General features: G+C 45.0%; 1 protein-coding gene across 5 annotated transcripts in view; it reads right to left on the bottom strand.

The window, feature by feature from the left end:
- Positions 1-888: 888 nt before the first annotated feature.
- Positions 889-18544, bottom strand: part of ARHGAP8 (Rho GTPase activating protein 8) — a 55472-nt gene continuing 37816 nt past the window's right edge. For 2 of the 5 annotated variants that reach the window (XM_071549805.1, XM_071549803.1), the window contains 4 exons: positions 15237-15314; positions 14498-14626; positions 12481-12584; positions 5300-5981 (listed from right to left, as the gene is read on the bottom strand). In XM_071549805.1, the coding sequence (XP_071405906.1) occupies positions 5784-5981; positions 12481-12584; positions 14498-14626; positions 15237-15314 (509 nt within the window). In that variant the 3' untranslated portion in view covers positions 5300-5783. Of the gene's footprint in view, positions 1227-5299; positions 5982-12480; positions 12585-14497; positions 14627-15236; positions 15315-18544 lie in introns of those variants that run through there. The other 3 variants (XM_071549802.1, XM_071549804.1, XM_071549801.1) reach the window with 3 other exon arrangements.

Below are 18544 nucleotides of genomic sequence, written 5' to 3'. Positions count from 1 at the left end.
TTCTCTTCCCCTTCAGCACAAGTGTTGGGTTATTAGATATAAAAGCTCAATCTACTTATCAGGCATAACCATCTTTCTGTTTCAGAGATGGGGGAAAACACAATTTGGGCAATTTCACTCACTCAAACACTGCAATCTGACACTTCCCTGCACATGAAAGCTGCTGCAGTTTGAATTCAGTTTATCCAGCTGCAGAATGAGAGCCCTGGATCATTCCTGCCCCCCAGAACCCCAGAGGGGTCGTGTCCATGGGCTGCTGACACTGCAGAGGAAGAAGGATGCAACTGGCAAAAGGCAAGGATGCAGCTCTGAAGGGGTGGGAAATATAGAGAGGCAAACAGGTTTCTTTGGACGCTTTTGGAAGAGAAAATCTTACTATAGTCATTGCTATTTTTAGAGCTTTGGGTCAAGAATTGTTGTCAAATATCCACCCATCCAAAGACTGTCCCTTGACTTGCTGCAGAAATCCAGTTCAGACACTAAAGGTGATGCAGTTTGGAGTGTTTTACAGTGGCTTTTTATTGTTCCATTAATTAAGGGGATGATTTTCATGACAGATGACTTAGATGCTGTAAACTGCTGTTGTGGGCAATTAAAGGTTGGAGTGCAGAAATAATTTCAGAGTACAACTCAGTACTGGGGAACACAAATCCATGCAGCAAAGGAAAAAAACCCAAAGTACAGAAATCCTGATTTCATATCAGGCTTGAGGAGCCTGGCATCAATATGTGGGTTGGCAGCAGGTGAAGTCAGTATGTTTGTGAAGACTGAAGCAAGAGAAAATGGAGCAGACAGCAGACAGAGCTGTGTTTTTGGAGCAGCATGTTCCCAGGCTGCAGGTTTGCCCCCAAGACCTGGGCCAGGCACCAGATCCAGGCACTCCCAGCTACGGGCTCCTGCTCCAACCTGTGAGTGACAGGCTGGTGCTCTGGGGACTGCAGACAGACAGACAGACAGACTGCCAGGAGAGCAGTCCCTGCACCAGGATGGCACCTTGGGGAAATCAGGGCCACAGGAAAAGTCAGCATTAATGATCAGTCAGCTGTGTGTGTCCTCTCCCTTGGCTCCAGCAGAATTCCCTCCTTACCTCTGGCAGTAGTTGCAACACCACGTGCAGGAAGGTGATGGCATCTCAGAAGTCCAGGAATGGGAAGCTCTGGAGCTCTGCTGGATGAGCCCAGAATTCTGTGATTCACAGGCAGCTTTTGAGAAGAACTTCACAATTTCTGAAAGAACAGCACCAAAACTGAGCCTTTTAGAAAAACACTTGTATTTTTTGTTCAGTTGTCATGTTCCAGCAGAATTTGACAGCTAGCTAATTATTTTTAAGGGTGAATTGCCAGCTATTCTAGAAAGAGTCAGGTTGATTGGGCTACAGTCCTTCTGTGTGCAGGTCCCACAGCTCTCCCAGCAGCGCAGGGCACAGAGCCCAGTTAGGAAGACACAGGAGAACTCGTGTGCCATCATGTGCCTGTGCATCTCCAGCTCAGAGGGGCAAACCAAAAGGCTTTTCCCTCAGAGTGACAATTTTGGATAACAGTTTTTAGGTGCCAACAGGCCCACTGCAGAAAAGGGCTTTTTCTCTGGTTTTATTTGGGTTTCCTGCTTAGACTCCAGCCCAGCTCTGTCCAAATCACCAACCTAATCCTCAAGGCAGTCCTTTCTCAAGCTTCCCACTCTGCAAGAAAGAACAACACTGGAATCCTTTGCTCCATCCCGTGCACTGAACTGGCTTTCCATGACGTGCATGGATAAAGACAAGAATCAAACATTGAATTCAGATTGTGAAAATGAGGATTATTCCACCAGAGAAGGCAGAACACCTTTTGAACACGAGATTTACACACTTCTCACAGTCATACCTTTGCCTTTGATGGAGATGTGTCTGCTCAAAGCAGGGCTTTGCTTCTGACTCCTCTTTTTGCAGGAAAACATGTTAGAAACGAGCAGGGTATGAGTAGGGATGTGAGTGGCCAGTCAAGCTTCAACTGAAGAGAAATGTCTCCCTTCCCAAGGTGCAGGTGCTGGCACAGCCCTCCCTCACCCTTCTTTCCCACATCCCCAACACTCCCATGGCCCCTCAAAGAGTGGGAGTGTTGACAAACCTACATTTGTGAAGACAAACTCTTCAGGAAAGGAAGGAGGGTGTGATTGCACCATCAATGCCATGAAAATTTCAGCTTGCTACCTAAGTGCACCTTGAGCATGCCAGTAAAATATCTGGAGCTCTACTATTATTGGTTTCCTCACAGAGGGATGAATCTGTTAACGTTTCCAAGGCTGTGAGAGAGGCTGCTCGGGATTGCAGCTCACCAGTCACATCATCTGCACACGTGGAGGTGAGAGGGAGCTGGGGGAGTTCTGCAAGTGCTGCAAACCCCTCTGGTAATGACACTGTTCTATCTTCTGACATTTCTTCATAGATTCGGGATAGGGAAGTATTTCCTTCCCCCCTTCCCTTCAGTGCTGGTTGCTGGAGGGGTCCTGATAATCAGACTAATCTTGGGACCAATTTTCAACTCCTAACAGCTCAGTAAACTCAAATGCTCAGCAATTTATTCTCTGTATATTGTCAGCTAGGTAACACTTGATTTCTCATTCCATGGCTGCATTTTATTGTTTTAAACTGAAATCCAGCATGTGTGTTTCCAACAGATTATCTCCATAATCACTTTCTTTTTGCGATGGAAATGATCTGAAAATTGTTCTTTGAATTGTTCTTTGAGGGAAGAGTTCACAAGGCCACACTGTACAAAAGCTGGAATCGTGCAATTATCATTTGTAAAGAGAAACTGTTATCAAAGTAACTGCAGGGGACACCTCCAGGACTCCTCTCAGAGACAGGAAATTTGAAACATATATTTCTCTAACACGAATTTCACTCTAAACCCTTCTGAATAATTCATGAGAGCTGATTTAATGTCACAGTTAGGTCTGGCACCCAGGACAGAGTTGGGGGTTCTGCTGCAGATGGTTTTTGCCTGTCTCTGTGGGGCAGGGGGAACAGAGATGGGGGCTCCTCACTGGAGGGTTTGCTGCCCACGTGCCTTTCATTTGGGCAGGTCTGTCCCTGCCATGGGCAGAAGTGCAGGGAAGGGCTGTGGTGGAAGGCAAAGGGCAGCAGGAGCCCCAGTGCCCTGTCTGTGCCCCCAGCATTGAGCAGAGCCAGAGCCTGCACTTCCCTCTGCTCTGGGGTAACAGATGGGACCTGTTCTTTAAAGCGAGGAGGCACCTGGCGAGGAGAAAATACCTGTTGGTTCTTCATTCTCCAGATGAGAGGGGCTCTAAATCGCTGGGAATGGTATTTTACAAAGCACTGAGGGGGAGATCTGCCCTTTGCCATGTGATTGTACTGAGACAGTGAGGCTGCCTTTACTTGTCATCCTGGGTGCCCATGGGCAGGCAGATCAGCGAGGGTTTATCAGTGACGGGATGCTCCTGGCGTGGACTTTGTACTTTGAAGAGTAAAGGGGTCAGAGGCAGCTGCATCCTGAGGACTCCCTTCTGCTGTGGCTGCCAAATTGCTGCTCTCCCTCAGTCTAGGACAAGTTAGAGAACTCAATACATGGGGGAGCTCCCTCCCCAGGACCAGGGACTGTGAGCAGAGCTGACTGCCATGAACTCAGGATTTCAGCCCTCAGGCTCTGGGCTGTTCTGTGCTAAGGCTGCCCAGGACCCCCATCCCCGTGTCACAGCACACCAAGTGCCATTTGCTGTTGCTGGTTTATTGAAAGGGGAAATGGAAAACAACCATTGTGTAGCACTTTACCAATATTTAGTCCCAAACCACTTTGCCAAAGCCAGGTGCACCTGTATTTTTTTTAAAGACAGCAAAACTATCCCACCTGTATTTTGACCAAGGCCAAAAGGTGGCAAAATACTGTAGTTTTGTTAATTCCTAGAGGCCAAAAATGAAAACGGGGTGTTGATGCACAGAACCAACTCAGTGAGCAGTGCTGAGCAGAACTGAATACAGGGCTTGGAGGCTGTCACTGGTACCTCAGATGCAAACCTGATGAGTTGCAGTACAAAACTAGGATAGTTTTCTCCTTGGCAATCTCATTTTGCTGAAATGCAACAATCATGAATACTTGTTAATTATTCTCTTTGTATTGTGCAAGATTTTACATTTAAATGGGAGTAATACATGGTTGTTCTTGCATCTATTCAGAAGCCAAAATGTTGTCTGTAAGACACTTGAGAAATGGGGAAAACACACAACTGTGACGTGAGAAGTTGGTCCTAAAACATCTTGTTCTAAAGCCTGAATTTTTCAAAGTTTAGTCATTGTCTAATGCTATAGATGACACCTACTGGGCAAATCGGGGTCTGGCACCTCCAGCATCTGAAGCCTCGTCAATTGAAGGATTTGGGTATGTCCTGAAATTGCTGACAGGAGCAAACCCTTTTCTCCCTCTGCACCAAGGTTTTGTTGCCCCCTTGACAGGGGCAGAGAATTCCAAATGGCCCGGGGGAGGGCTGGAAGCACAAATCCTCAACTCACGAAAGCCCAGGGGCTAAAAGGTGACTGTGTGTGCAAAGCAGGGGGTGCCTCACAGTCCTCCTGAGACCGTGACTTTTCCTGCAGTCTGAGCAGTCCCTCTGCTCCATTAGCTCTGCACAGAGCAGGAAGAGCAGGGCACTGGGGGAAACACCACTTACCTTCTGTACCACTGCTTAATTTGCTGCTGCTCTGCAGGCAATGAGATGATCACTTGCTTAGAGCCCACCATTGCCAATCAAAGTTAAACAATGAAATAGCAGGGGTTGGAGTTCATCAGAGTGATATCAATGGCAGAGTTAGAAAGCAAACACTGAAAATCCTCCTTTATGCCTGCTAATTATTCACATTGGGACTAATAATAGACTTTCAATGTTTAAAAATGGTATTAGTTATATTATCCAAGTTGTTGCTCTTATTGCTTTCTGGAGAGACTGATTTGAAAAGCAAATTTCTATCGACTCAACCTGCAAAATCATGCAGCCCAAATGTTGGGGTACTTGTCTCGAAACTGGTCTGTGTTCTGAATTACCACTGATAGAACTCCACTGGTGAAAATGCCAAGAATTTAGGGGGAAAAAACCAGTCAAAATTACTGCTCCCCATCTGAGCTTACAAGCAGAAAAAAGCTTCCACACCCTTTGCTTGTGCAGCTGCAGTGATTAACTGCACATATTAGATATTTGCAAGCATCATTAGTTAGCTGTCTGCAGAACTCAAATTATCCAGGAAACGTTTTATTCTTCATGGTACTTGTCAATAACTGCCCACTTTTTTGTGTATTTGGAAAAATAGTTTAGAAATATTTGTATCTTAAAAACTGATTCCACCTTTATTAACTTAACAGGGAAATTTCTAACAAACATGAATTAAAATAAAATAAAAAAAAGAAATATGTACATGCAGGAGTGGTCCAGAACTTGGCTTTGCCAATGCAGAAAGTGAAGTCACATAATAATGTGTCCAGGTCCCCAAAGGAATGGCAGACAGGTGAGTGGTGTTATGGGGTTTTTATCACCCCAGTTTTTGCCAGCAGCTCGAGTTTAATAAGGGGATTCACTTTGACCTATTGGTCTTTGAGCTCATGTTCATACTCTCCCCATGTGATTAGAACATACAGGACACTGTCCTTGTCCCAGAATCTTTGTGGTGTTTGGGGAGATGCAGAACTTTGCACTGACCATTGTCCTCAGAGGAGAGAGCCCTGAGTACCAGTGTCCCAGGGGCTGAGGCCCAGAGCCCTTCCCCTCAGGCAGCCTTACCCCATCCTGTTCCTGCAGCACTAGGGTAACACCTCCCCAGGCACTGTCCTCGCGGTGAATATGTTGGTGTAGAAGTCTATCAGCAGCTCAGTGAAGAGGTTCAGAGGCACCAGAGCGCTCAGGGAGGCTGTTCCTTTGGAGGGCCACACCAAATTCAAGCCAAAGACACAGGCCAGGCTGGATGCTGTCATTCTGTTGTAGATGCTCTCCTGTGAGACCTGCAAAACATAAACATGAACAGGCATTTCCAGACAAGTGGCCCAGACTGGGAAAGAGAAGACACCACCTGCAGTGAGGAGGAGCCAGTGAGGGGAGCTGACCCTACCCACAGGTCCATCAGCTTGGAGGGATATCTGAGTGTTGCCGACCACGCTCTAGTGAGATCGCACACACCAATATGATGTTCAAGCAAATCCCAAGTTTATTCAAAAAGATAGGTATATATCACCTCAAGTGACCCCGCCCCAGGTAGAATGGTCTGACTCCAATTGGTTGAGGCTGAAAACATGTCCTTTTAAGGTGAAAATGAAACTTGTAAGGTGGTCCTTTGGACCTACCTGAATTAGAGGCTGCAACATCTCCCCCTTTTGTTTCAAAGAACAAAGCAAAAATGCAAACAACATAATACACATAACAACACTGTAATTTTAAATCTTAGCTCTTTAGCTAACTTATCCAACAGGGAAATTGTTACCATTAGGATCATGCATGTTGCAACTTGAACAGAAAGGCTGAAAATTTTGAAAATTGAGAAATAACATTTTGAAGATCTTAGATTTTGCTAATTCAAGACTTAACAGGGTATTTGCGGGTTACACATCCCTACCTCCCCCTCTCTTTTCAAAATAGACCTTTGGAAGGAGGTACAGTAACCTTTGTAAACTCACACAAACTAATACATGACACAAGACATGTATGTTTGGAATTTGCAAACTTACAACTAGTGCAAAACAAGAAACTTTTCTTTCACGCGTGAAATTGTGGTCCTTCCTGGGCAGTCGTCACCGCACAGACCACTGTAAACAAACTACAAATTTTATTAAATTTTGTGCATAGTGTCCAAGAGTGCAGAGTGACTTCACTTTGCAAAGAAGCAAGTTCAGTCCAGCTGAGCTAAATCTCTTTATGCTATAGTTCAAGGTCCATTCTCAGAACTTCTGTGTGGCCATCACAGAGGTCTGAGAATGAAGCTTTGATTTTTAGTCACCTTATAGACTCCTGGTAAAGCAGCAAACAAGTGTGAATTTACAGAGAAAATTCACAAAGGCTAAACATAACCAACACTGAAAGAGAGTAAGTACTGATGATCTTACGCTCTCTAGAAAATGTTCAGCAGCTTAGGGGGGCAGGTGTCCTTACCCCTGCAGCCTGCTGGGCAACTTGGCAGTGCAATAAGCTCAAAACTGCACTTTAACTGGAAATTAACAGAATTTCAAAATACAGGCTAAACAACATGCTCTTGAACTAGACTGTTCTTGTTTGATTGGACAGTTAACGACTAGTCTTAGGCTACTGCTGCTTGTGGTTGTGGTTGCCATATGGGGAAGGCAGCTTGGCTCCAGTTTCCATGAGCTATTTGACTGGCTGCGCCCCATGGCTTGCAGCCCTTCTGGTTTTTTGGAGGTCCAGCTCCCCACCCCATGTTTGTTAGAGGAGTACCATCCTTTTTATATTTAGAATGACAATCTTGGGCTTTGTGACCAAGTCTGTGACAACGGTTACATTCTCCAGTGAACCTTTGAGTTCTGCTATATTTTGGTTGTGCTGGACAAGATTTTGTTGTTAAATTCCAGGGTCTTTTCCCCCTTTTTTGGGTGGATTGTTTGCTAAGAACTGTGGCTAGAGCCGAAGCATGTAGCTTTGCTTTTTCCTCCTCTTCTACCCAGGGCAACCTGGCACAGGCTTCAATTAACTGTACCAAAGTAGCTGTGGCTGGTAGAGAGGCTATGAGCTGTTTGCATTGAGGATTGGCATTATTAATTACCAGATCTTTCAATAATACTGGTTTAATGTCAGGGGTAATATTTGGAGCAGCTTCCAAAGCTTCTGTTACTTTATCTACAAATTCCATGAATGTCTGTCCAGGTTTCTGCATTATTTGCATATAGGGTAGAGAAGGTTTTCCCTTCTTAGGCAGATTAGAGAATGCGGTCAAAGCAGCATTCTTTGACTGTTGCAAAATATGAAAATGTAATGCAGCTTGTGTTTGTGGGTCTTCATAAGCTCCTGATCCCATTAGCTGGTCTAAAGATGCTAATCTTAAGGGATGTCCAGTTTCTAAGTGTATATTTTTTGCCTGTTCCTCCGTTAACTGCTCTTTCCATTTCTGTAGAAATATCATATAAGCAGCAGAAGGTAGAATAAACTCCATTAAAGCCTTAGTGTCTGCTGGGATTAGGTTATTGTATTTTATGAAGGCTGTGATTTGGTTTTTTACCAAGGCATTGTCATAGCCGTATTGAACGACTACACTGTGTATTTTTTGTGCAATTTTCCAATCAAGTGGCTCCCATTTTAAGCCTTGTGTAGTGTTAATCACAGGCGCAGAAACCGGGGTTGCAGGGAAGGTGAGGGTGTACCTACTTCTGCAGCTATGGATACTAACTCTTTGTACCTATGCTGGGTATTAAATGTGAGGTCGCAAGGTGGCTTTGTGACTCCATCTGCAGAATCTGGTACCTGGGTATCAGAAAGCTTTGAAATTAAGTTAGCAGCATTCTTGGATCTTTCAAATCCCTCCTTCACCACACCGTGATTCCCAGCCCCCCCCAGCACGTCCCAAACAGAGGCTTCTTTGTCTGTTGCTCTCCATTCTGGGATACAGCTGGTGGGTGTGGCTGTCGGTGATGGAGGCTGCAGGTACCAGGTTGCCGGCGCAGGGGCAGCCTCTACCGGCGCGGGGGGTTCCAGTGCCGGTGCTGGCAGCTGCGGGCAGCGCGCGACTATCGGGGAGGGAGTCCCCGCTGGTGCTGCAGCGCTTGTCTCCTGCGCGACCAGCGCTGTGGGAACTCGCTCTCGGGACACTTGCGCTATGGAGGGCGCACAGTGAAGGGAACGACCAGGGGGAGCTCCGGTGGCTCTGCTCCACTGGGGAGGAGTCTCTCCCCTCTCCATGACGTAGTCGATCCACGCAGGAGGTGGTGGTGGTGGCGCGGGAACTGATTCGCCTCCGGAGCGGGCGAATTCGGAGCCGACCCCGGCCCCTGCAGGCTGCGGCGGACCCGCGCCTGGCGCATGCGCTGTGATTTGCGTGCAGTAGGGAGGGGGGTTGGGCGGTCCTGGCGCCTCGTGGTAAGGGCGCGCCATTCCTTTGTTTGATTTCGCGGGCTTTGCCATCACGTGGTCTCTCTGTTTTCCTGGCCACGCGGTTATGCCGGGCAGCTGTAGCCCTGCTGGAATGTCTGCCTGAACAGTCTCCTGCCGCAACGGAGCGACTCCGGCGTACCCGCGGGGCGGCGGGGAGCGCGGCGGCGGGGCGACCCCAGCCCCGAGGTACCCGCAGGGCATTGGCGGCGGCGGCGGTGAAGCCGGCGCGGAATGTGGATGGACAGGGGAAGAGAAACTCCCTGGGGTTTGTCCCCCCGTCCACATGACTCTCTCGTCTGAGGGCATTCCCCATCGCGCTTTCTCGGAGTTAGGATTTAAATAAAAGTCACCCACGGTTTGGTTTTCTGCGGCGTGTCTCGTGGGGTTCCAAGGTTGCTGCTGAGGTCCGGCCGCTTCTACGGCGGCAGCCGGTGGTCTCATTCGCTGTGAGTTGTAAGGCGGTGCAAAGACGACTTCTTGGCTTTTTACCGTGACGAACGGCGTGGAAAAGCTTTGATTCCATGGTTGCTGTGGTCTTGCCGGGTTTTCCGGAGAGGGAGCGGGCGGTGCCGCGTGTGGGTACCGCGGCGGCGTTTCCGCGGGCGGCGGTGCCCACGGCAGTGCAGAAGGATGTTCAGGGGAAAAATCGCCTTGCAAAAGGTGACTTTTTTCCCTTCTCTCCGGTAGATCGAGGTTTTTACGGGCTCGTTCTACCTCTAACAGCATTTTCCTTATAGCTGCGTATGACGAAATGTGCGGCAGAAATTCTTCGGGTGCAGTTTGCACTAAATTCCACAAATCTGCCCCAATATTGTCACACACTTCTATGGAAAGCGTGGAATTGGCATCTGTTAGGTGCCTTCGAGTGAAACACCAATCCAAAAATTCCTGTAAGGCTTGTCTTTCAATGTTTGTTTTTGTAACACGAGCTAGTTTTTCAAATTTATCAAGCAATAACTTCGTTTTAGTCGAGTTGGAATTTCCCATGTTTCTTTAACTCACCGGTTCGAAGGTCGTGGTTCCTTCAGTCCACATTCTTTCAGCAGCTCTCAGGGCTACTACACAAAACTCCCAAGTTTACAGGAGACAGAAGCTCTCAGGGGCTTCTCCACAAAGCACCCAAAAAAACTGGGGCATAGCAGCTCTCAGGGGCCACTTCTTAAGGCTCTAGGCAGGCGTGCAGGTGGGTTTCATGTTCTGAGACACGTTGGGGTCCACCATTTGTTGTCGCCAGGCCCTGGGGAGGACTGCACACACCAATGTGATGTAAAGCAAATCTCAAGTTTATTCAAAAACACTGGTATATGTGACCTCAAGTGATCCCGCCCCAGGTGCGGTGGTCTGACTCCAATTGGTTGAGGCTGGAAACATGTCCTTTTAAGGTGAAAACGAAACCTGTACGGTGGTCACTCAGGCCCACCTGAATCGGGCTGCAACAGCTGTACCTTTCCCTGCTGGCTCATTCCTGCCAAAATCACTGCTAACCAACCTCAAGTTAAAGGACTTGGGCCTATTTTGCAAATTCAAGTCTGCTACTTCTGTAGAAGTTGCACTGTCTTGCTGTAGCACTCCTGGACTAGAAGGAGCTGTTTCATTAAGCAAAGGGGTTGAGACTGCAGGAAAAACAGGGATTTTTTTCTTCTCCCACAAGTCTGCATCAAACTTGGAGTGTTCAAAATCTGTATGTAGTGATCACAATTCATCCCACTTCATGAAATTACCACAAGTACCTCTTGCACTCCTCAAGGCGGCTCATGGAGGAATTAAATTGCCTCTTGTGTGTAAGAAGGTTGATGCTTGCAGGTAAAAACTAGGATTAGTGGTAGAGTGGTCTGTTAAAGTTTGGATTGTGGCAGCCTGTGCAGCACACCAATCTGCACGGAATAGAAATCTTCAGCTCCAAGATTGCTCCACGTTTCCTTGACCTTTCCAAATGCAAATATTCCCTGAGACATTAAGGATGAAAAGCTGTGGATCAGCAAAACTTGCAGATGTGAGCACTGGCATCACCCTGACGCTTTACATCAGAAGGCATGCCCAAAAATAATGCTGGATTGGTGGCCAATTACTGCACTCACTGTGCTGCCTTCACACACCTCATTAACACCTCGAGTGCTCAGCCCTTGAGGAGTGTGGAGATGGTGCATCTATTGCTGGAACAAAGTCACTTACAAGACTCATAATGCTGAGCAGAGATATCAGTTGTTAAAATAATAGCAAATGACATGAGGATTTCCTTAATAGCTTTGGAGTTCAGCTGAGCAGCAGTAAATGAACATGTGGGTATTACAGGAACCTGGGAGTGCTGTCTGAGAGTTGTGTCAGTGTGTTTATCCTTTAATCTCGCTTTCCCTGGTGCTTCAGCAGCAAGAGGGATTAAATGGACTTGTTTCTGAAATAACCTACTGGCTGGAATGTGGCAAACGTGGCTGTGGCCCCAGAGCAGCTCCTGAGGACCAATCCCCTCCCTGGTGGGAATCATTCCATGGGTGGGATCGCTTTGGGTGCTCCTGGGGCTCCTGAAGGCTGGACCTGCATTTTGGGCACCCAGGATTGGACAGAGCAGTCTGGAAAAGGCAGGTTGGACAAGGGGGAAGGCAGAGCAAGGTACAGTCCTGTGGTTGCCTTTCCCTGTCCAGCCAAAGGGGGTCTGCACAACCATCTGCAGTGCCTGTGCCCCAAACCCTCACTCTTGTGGCTTTTCCACAAAGGGGTTAAGAGGAATCAGCAAAATAAAAAGTGGGGCAGAACATACATGATTTTATTTATCCTGAAGCATAAAAAAAATCCTTGCAAAATGGTACATTCTAAGTTTTTAATTGTACATCCTTATATTAAATGGTTATTTTAAAAAGGAAAGTGCCAATTTTAGTATTTAATATGAAATATTTTGCTGATGGTTGTTATTAATAATTCCATAATTTTCTAAAATAACCCTAAGTTATTTAGTTGCCTAATTATTAACCCTAATTATTTTAGTTGCCCAAGATTTATTCTTTGTGGAAAAAAGGTGAGTTCATGTAGGTTTTCTCCAGCACCAAAAATTACACAACCAGTATTTTCAGGGGGTTTTCACTCCAAATTGGAAGAAAAACTCTCAAAAATAAATCACTAAAAACATACATTCTGAGTGTGGAGTGGAGGGAGCAGGACTGGTAAATACCCCAGTGCAGACACAGTTCATGTGAATGCACACATTAGTGTTCATTACAATTAATTAAAGGGTTTCATGGTGAAGGGATGGTCAGATCTTTGTGAGCTCCAATTCTTCCCAGAACTGGAGGGTCCTGCAGGTCCTGCACAATCACCTCACCACACTGTTTAAAATACTCAGCTTTCCTTTCTGTGGAAGTGTTAGATGTGGAATTAACTCAGACAGAAACCCACTGTGGAGCTTTTGCCCATACTCACCATATGAAGAAAGCATATCAGGTATTTCAGAACAACATAGTTGTGGTCAGGAAGGCCTTGGATGATCTGTTTGCACCTGGTGACTCGCAGACAGCTCTCCACACCTGCAATGCCAACTCAGTATTAACTCCAAAGCACTGAAATAATAACTTATTTATATCTGCTGGAATTACCTCTGTAAAACTGACCACAAAATCCAGCTCTGTTAATACCCACAGTGACCACAGTGGCTACGAGGGTTATATACCCCTTTGTATTCCTCTGTCATATTTTTATTATCATGTACCTGCCTCAGACCAACTGCAGAGTATTTTCTCAATCCAGTGGAATAGCCAAAGTAATTTCTTTGCTCAAGAGGACTTTCACAGGCCTGATTCAAACCTTGTTACCTCCCCATGCACTGAATTGAGGTGTTTGCTTTTTATGCTCTGATTTTATTCTTGCTGAGCCACAGTCCTGCCCAAAATGCTGTTTTGGCAATCTACTAACTTAAAAATCATTGGAGGAAACTCTTCTGTCTTGGCAACAAACATCTGAGATGGTCACTTGGCTGGCTGAGCATTTTCTGGGGATGAACCTAAGCGGGTTCATTAACTCATTTCTACTGATGGGCAAAGCCAGAACTGGACCCCAAAGTTCCTGCACCATCTGGGCTGTCCAGGTGAGAGTTACACCAACGCTCCTGTTTCAGATGCCGTACCAGGGGACCTTTCTGCTCTCCTGGAATACCACAGCATTTTAATTAAAATATTTATTATAGTTTATTATACATTATAGATAATATTTATTTATATTATATGCTATATATTTTTATTCTTACATTTCTATTTTTTCGAATAGTTATTAGAGAATGTGTAATATATTTATATATGATAAATTAAAATATCTGAAATCACACAGATTATTTCAATGTTGTAAATTTAACACTACTTTGGAGAAATCTTTGATGTTGATAATCAGGCCTAATCAAACCAGCTCATTTTTGCTGATCCTTCTCCCATTTCTGTTGCATTTCTCTCCCTCTCCCTGGGAGTTGTGCACCAGAGTGTTTGTGCATGCACAAAGTTTCAGCATGTCAAGTGTTGTTGAAGCACTGAATTAATCACATGCAGCTTTATTGTGGGGACATTTTTCCTACTGCAAAGCCATCAGTTCTCATCAAACATTCATCTGAGTCCCAAGAATTTTTTGCCAGCCTTCTGCAGAACACATAATAAAGGAATTGCAGCAATACTGGGTGAAAGAAATCTTGGCAGCAGCTTTCCTGATCAAAGGTGAAGTTCTTCAACAATTATAAGCTTCAAGGTTTTATTAAGTCTGTCACTCAATTTATTTTAATTCCCTTAAACTCCACTTCTCAAAATACTTTGCCAAAATTCAAAACATGAGTGAACAACAATAAAATAGAATGTTAAACAGGTGCTTTGCCAAGCAAAGCCTCCTGGTGGCCCTGGGACGATGCACTGCTCTCAGATTGTTTTCAGACTTGTTCACTCTTTTCCCTTAGCTCCAGCACAAAGTAAGGTCACATCCAGAGAGTCAGCACAGGATTCAGTCAGTAAAAATCAGTGTTTATACGTCCCTTTTCCAAATGTCAAAGCAACAAACAAAACAAAACAACAACAAAAAAACAGAAAAAAACCCCAGAAAACCCAAAACAAAATCAAAAACCCAAAACCAGTCAAACAGAAAAGCCCAAACTCTCCCCTCAAAAAACCACCAAACAAAAAACCCAAAAAAATCCAAACTAAACAATAACCACCCCAAACCAAAACAAATGAAGCCAAACCAAACTAAACCCAACCAAATAAACCAATGCCAACTAAACCAAACAAGCCAAACAAGCCCAACCAAACCAAACCCAACCCAACCCAAAAACATCTGAATGACCAAACTGAATTTGGTTTCCAGAACTCTGCTGCTGCACCTTGGCTGGCAAACAGCCAGCAGTGACTGTGGATGAGCCAGGCCCAGCTCAAGCTGCTGCACAAACATTCCTGCACTCCTTTCCACTCACTGGTGATTCCCAGGATGTGATCGTAGCACTCGAACGTCAGTAAGGGCTGAGGGAGCTCCCTGAGAAAAGTCTTCAGGATAACAGCAGGAATATGGATGTCATGGTAATCATCAAAATTCACAGACTTGCCTAATAGGGGAAAAAGAAGTAAAAAAAGTGTTCAGTCATGTTTTACTTTTTCTTTAAACTATTCCTTTAAAACTGTTTCACACTAGATGTTCAACAGAAAACCTCTTGTCTTTCTGCTGCTGGTAACCCCTGATATTTTATTTTCTGTGGAGTTTTAACTATCCTGCTGTGACAGATACTCCCCATAAAGGCATTTCATAAAGTGCCTTTACAGGGACATCAGTGACTTTCACAATTACTTCACTACATTTCATAAATTATTAGGTGAAATTGTATTTCTTTGCCATAACCAGAGACACTGTACTTTGCAACTACAGCAAAGTAGATGTTTATGAAAAAATCGACCATTTTTTACTCAAACTTGTTATTCATTACTTGTTACAGGTTCTGAAGGCTCTGGTGTTACATCAGGAGATGACTTGATGCTCAGTAATCATCAATTGCCTGGTGCTGTCTCTCAGGTTGCTGCACTAATGCTCTTATTATTTTATATTACAAATGGCTTTATGATTAATTAATAACCAGACAGTTGGCATTTCTGCTTCACCAGCAAGCCCAAGGTGAACAAAGCCCCCTCCCTGTTGCTGGGAATGGTGTGAGGACAACTCACCCTGATTGTAGAGTTTCTGCACGTCTTTGATGATCTGGATGCTGGCTGACCTTCTGAAGAGGCCCTCCACCTGCAGCCCTGAAAAAACAAGGAATCCAGGTCTCCTCTGGAAAAGCTGACCCTCTTTTGTGTTTCTCTACAGCTTAGTAGGAAACAGAACAGAGGAGGAAGATTTGGGAAGAAGGACACTCAAAACACTCCCGTTTTGGAAATAAACCCCTTGAGAATACAAAGTTGGATCAAATTGTATTTCAGCACTGCCTTCAGCACTTTCTGTAACAGGTCTTACAGAAATGCTACCCCTTGCTCTAAGTGTTTTAGAGTGTCTTGACAAGTGTATTTTTTGTTCAGAAGTAGCTTTTAATTGCACCTAATGACACAGGAGCTGCAGAGTGTCAATAAAAAGCACCCAATCAAGGATCTCATTTTGGCCATGGCTTTCAGGGACGTTATTAATCTGATTATTATGCAAAACAGGATGGGGATGGGAACTGCAACTTTTCCTGAGATTTGTGGTACTCCTTGCTTCTGAATTTGGTGAAATCCTCATTTCCCTCTCTCTTTTCCCCTCTCCAGCCTGTGCTGTCCCTCACCCCCAGCAGGTAATGCAGTTCCACACATTTGTGGTCTGAGCTGCAGATTCCTACCGGAAGCAGAGGAATCTAAAACATTAACCTGTGCTGGTCTGCCAAAACACCCAATTGCTGCAGGTTTGGGAAGGTTGGCAGCACACCCACAGCCCTGGAGGCACTGCTGGACATCTCGTTATGTGAGTGAGGAATAGCAGAAAGGCTTTTTGGTTTTCCATGCTTCCCTTTCAGCAGATAAGCACCAGACTGAAACCAGCATTTCTGTTTTCCAGCGGAAGTCCATGTGGGTCTGTTTGCATGAGCAAGAAGCATTATGGTGTTCTAGAAAAACTGAGTCCAAGTGGTGAATGCTTAATAATTCTTGTGAAATCGCTCAGGTTCCAAGTATATTTTATACACAAAAAATAATTATTAAATGAATTTATAATAAAGTAACAAAAAATTCTTTAACAAACCCATTAATTACAGAACAGCATTTAGTATTATGTACATGAATTTATAGTATAGTAAAAGAACGGCTACTGTGCCATTAAAATAATTTTTATAGGCATGTTTCAGACTTTTGGCACAAATCTGAAGCTTGAGAGTGCTGCACTGACTAGATTGAGTCCCAGCTGGAGTTCAGCTGGATGCAGCTCCCAGTTACTTCCCAGGAATATGTGCCCTTGCCTGTTCAGTTCCAGGGTGGATATTAAACCTTCATCCCATGCACTCAGCTCTGGAAGGAGGATGACAACTCAAACCACAGCAGGTAAGAAGGGTAAGTGTGGTTACTAAAGGCACCAAATGGACAGTAATGGTGCTGTATTGACCCTTGCCTTATTTTCCATGAGATTGTGTTTCAGTTGAATAAAGGCACAGCAAATAACACCCCTGTAGTAAAACTGTTCCATCAGCTTCAGAGTGCAACCTGCCCAAAGACAGTGTGGGAAGTGGCAGCTCTGAACTGCTCATGAAGGCACTGCCCTCAGCACACAGGAAATACAGTAATTTCCCCAGAATTTGTGGGATTTTATGCTGGCTGTCAGTGGACAAGAGGCTTTCTGTGAAAACAAGACTTTCGGAAAATGGACATCATAAACGCTGGCAGTTTGGTTTGCAGGAATTGGTTTAATGTTTTTATCTGATGAGAATCTCGCTGTAAGGACTACAGTGCAATAAATACCAATTTTGAACATGTTTATGCCTTTATTGGCTAAGCTTTCAAGGGTCTAATCAAAGACATTAATCTGTGGCACAGACAGCAGCTGTACTTGTCTGGCCCTGCATCCCAATAGTGTTCCTGCAATGGCACAGAACATCCAGCCCGTGCTGGGTGTGTCTTAGGAGGGGGAAAAGCAACTTCCATCCTCTCCTGCAGACGTGTGGAATACAGGCACTAACTGTGCTCCTCCCAGAACTCTTTCCCAGGTCAGCTGAAACTGGATCAATACAGAGCCATTTGTTTGATCACAGATGGCAACGTGCCCATCACCAGAGCAGATACCCCCAGTCCTGATGTCTGTGGGCAGCACAGCCAAGGGACAGCACACTAATTAACTTAATTAACTGTAAGTAAGTGCAATTCTTAGGAAAAAGAAAAAGCTATGTTGTGCTTCTAAGGCAAAAGAACCACAACAGCAAGAGAGTCATAGAAATTTTTTTTTGTGTGTGTAACAGATGCTCAGACCAGAAAATCAGATATTACAGCAATTTTGAAATAGTCAACAGCAATTATGCTTTGAAGGGGGAATACGAGCCTGGGTACAGTGACAGACCTTTTTTGCAATGTTTTTTTTCTGATTTCTGTGAACAAAACTTCTGTTTTCTTATTTTTCTAATTCATATGAACTTCTGTGATGCATATGAACAAAGGACACTTTTTTTAAGAAGTCTGTGTTTATATTAATGGCTCTCAGTGCTTTCTGGGTTTGAGCTGGGCAAGGGAAAGGTCCCTAAAACCATGATTTGGATGAAGGTCCTTCCATGTCACGTAACCTGAACAGCATTAGCAGAAGGTCTCCTGAAAAGGGATGGGAAGGAAGAAAGGGACCTGAAGCCTCTCACTGGCTGTTCCCTGTGATGGATAAATAAACAGCCTTATACACAGACAGCAAACACCTTCTCTCATCCTGACTCTTTTCAGACACAAGGGGAAAAATCCCAGCTCTTAGAACTACCAGAATTAAGCTTACGCAAGGGGCACAACTAAAATAAAATTAATCACTTTGTCTTCTTTTTTGCAGAGAAAATACATGTGAGAGCCACCAGAGTGACAGGACAAGAAAATAAAATAGGCTGAAGGTAATCCTGGTCAATGCAGCTCAAAGTACCCATTTTTTGCCTTTCAGGAAATAATTTTGAGGTAGTCAATATTTAATTTCTATTAGCAATGTTCTTCCACCCAATCCTGCTTACAGCATGGCTCCTGTCAGCTGTTTCTGGAAAAGGAATTTATTTTTTTTTCTGTGTGTGTACAGGTTGAGCTATTTGGCCATGAATGGCGTGAGGAACACATTTCCTGGGGAATACCCAGGTAATACCATTCCCTAGGGAATCCCCAGGGAATACCATTCCCTAGGGAATCCCCTGGAAATACCATTCCCTAGGGAATCCCCTGGAAATACCATTCCCTAGGGGATACCTAGGCTGGAGCAGCAGTGCCTGCAGTGCACTGTGAGGGGGGACCGACAGGAGCCGCTACCCTGAGCTGTCCAGGTCTGATAAACACACACCTGC

The sequence above is a fragment of the Pithys albifrons genome, chromosome 3 (genome assembly GCF_047495875.1).
Source record: "Pithys albifrons albifrons isolate INPA30051 chromosome 3, PitAlb_v1, whole genome shotgun sequence".
NCBI lineage: Eukaryota > Metazoa > Chordata > Aves > Passeriformes > Thamnophilidae > Pithys > Pithys albifrons.
This window is presented reverse-complemented; position numbering and strand designations above follow the sequence as displayed.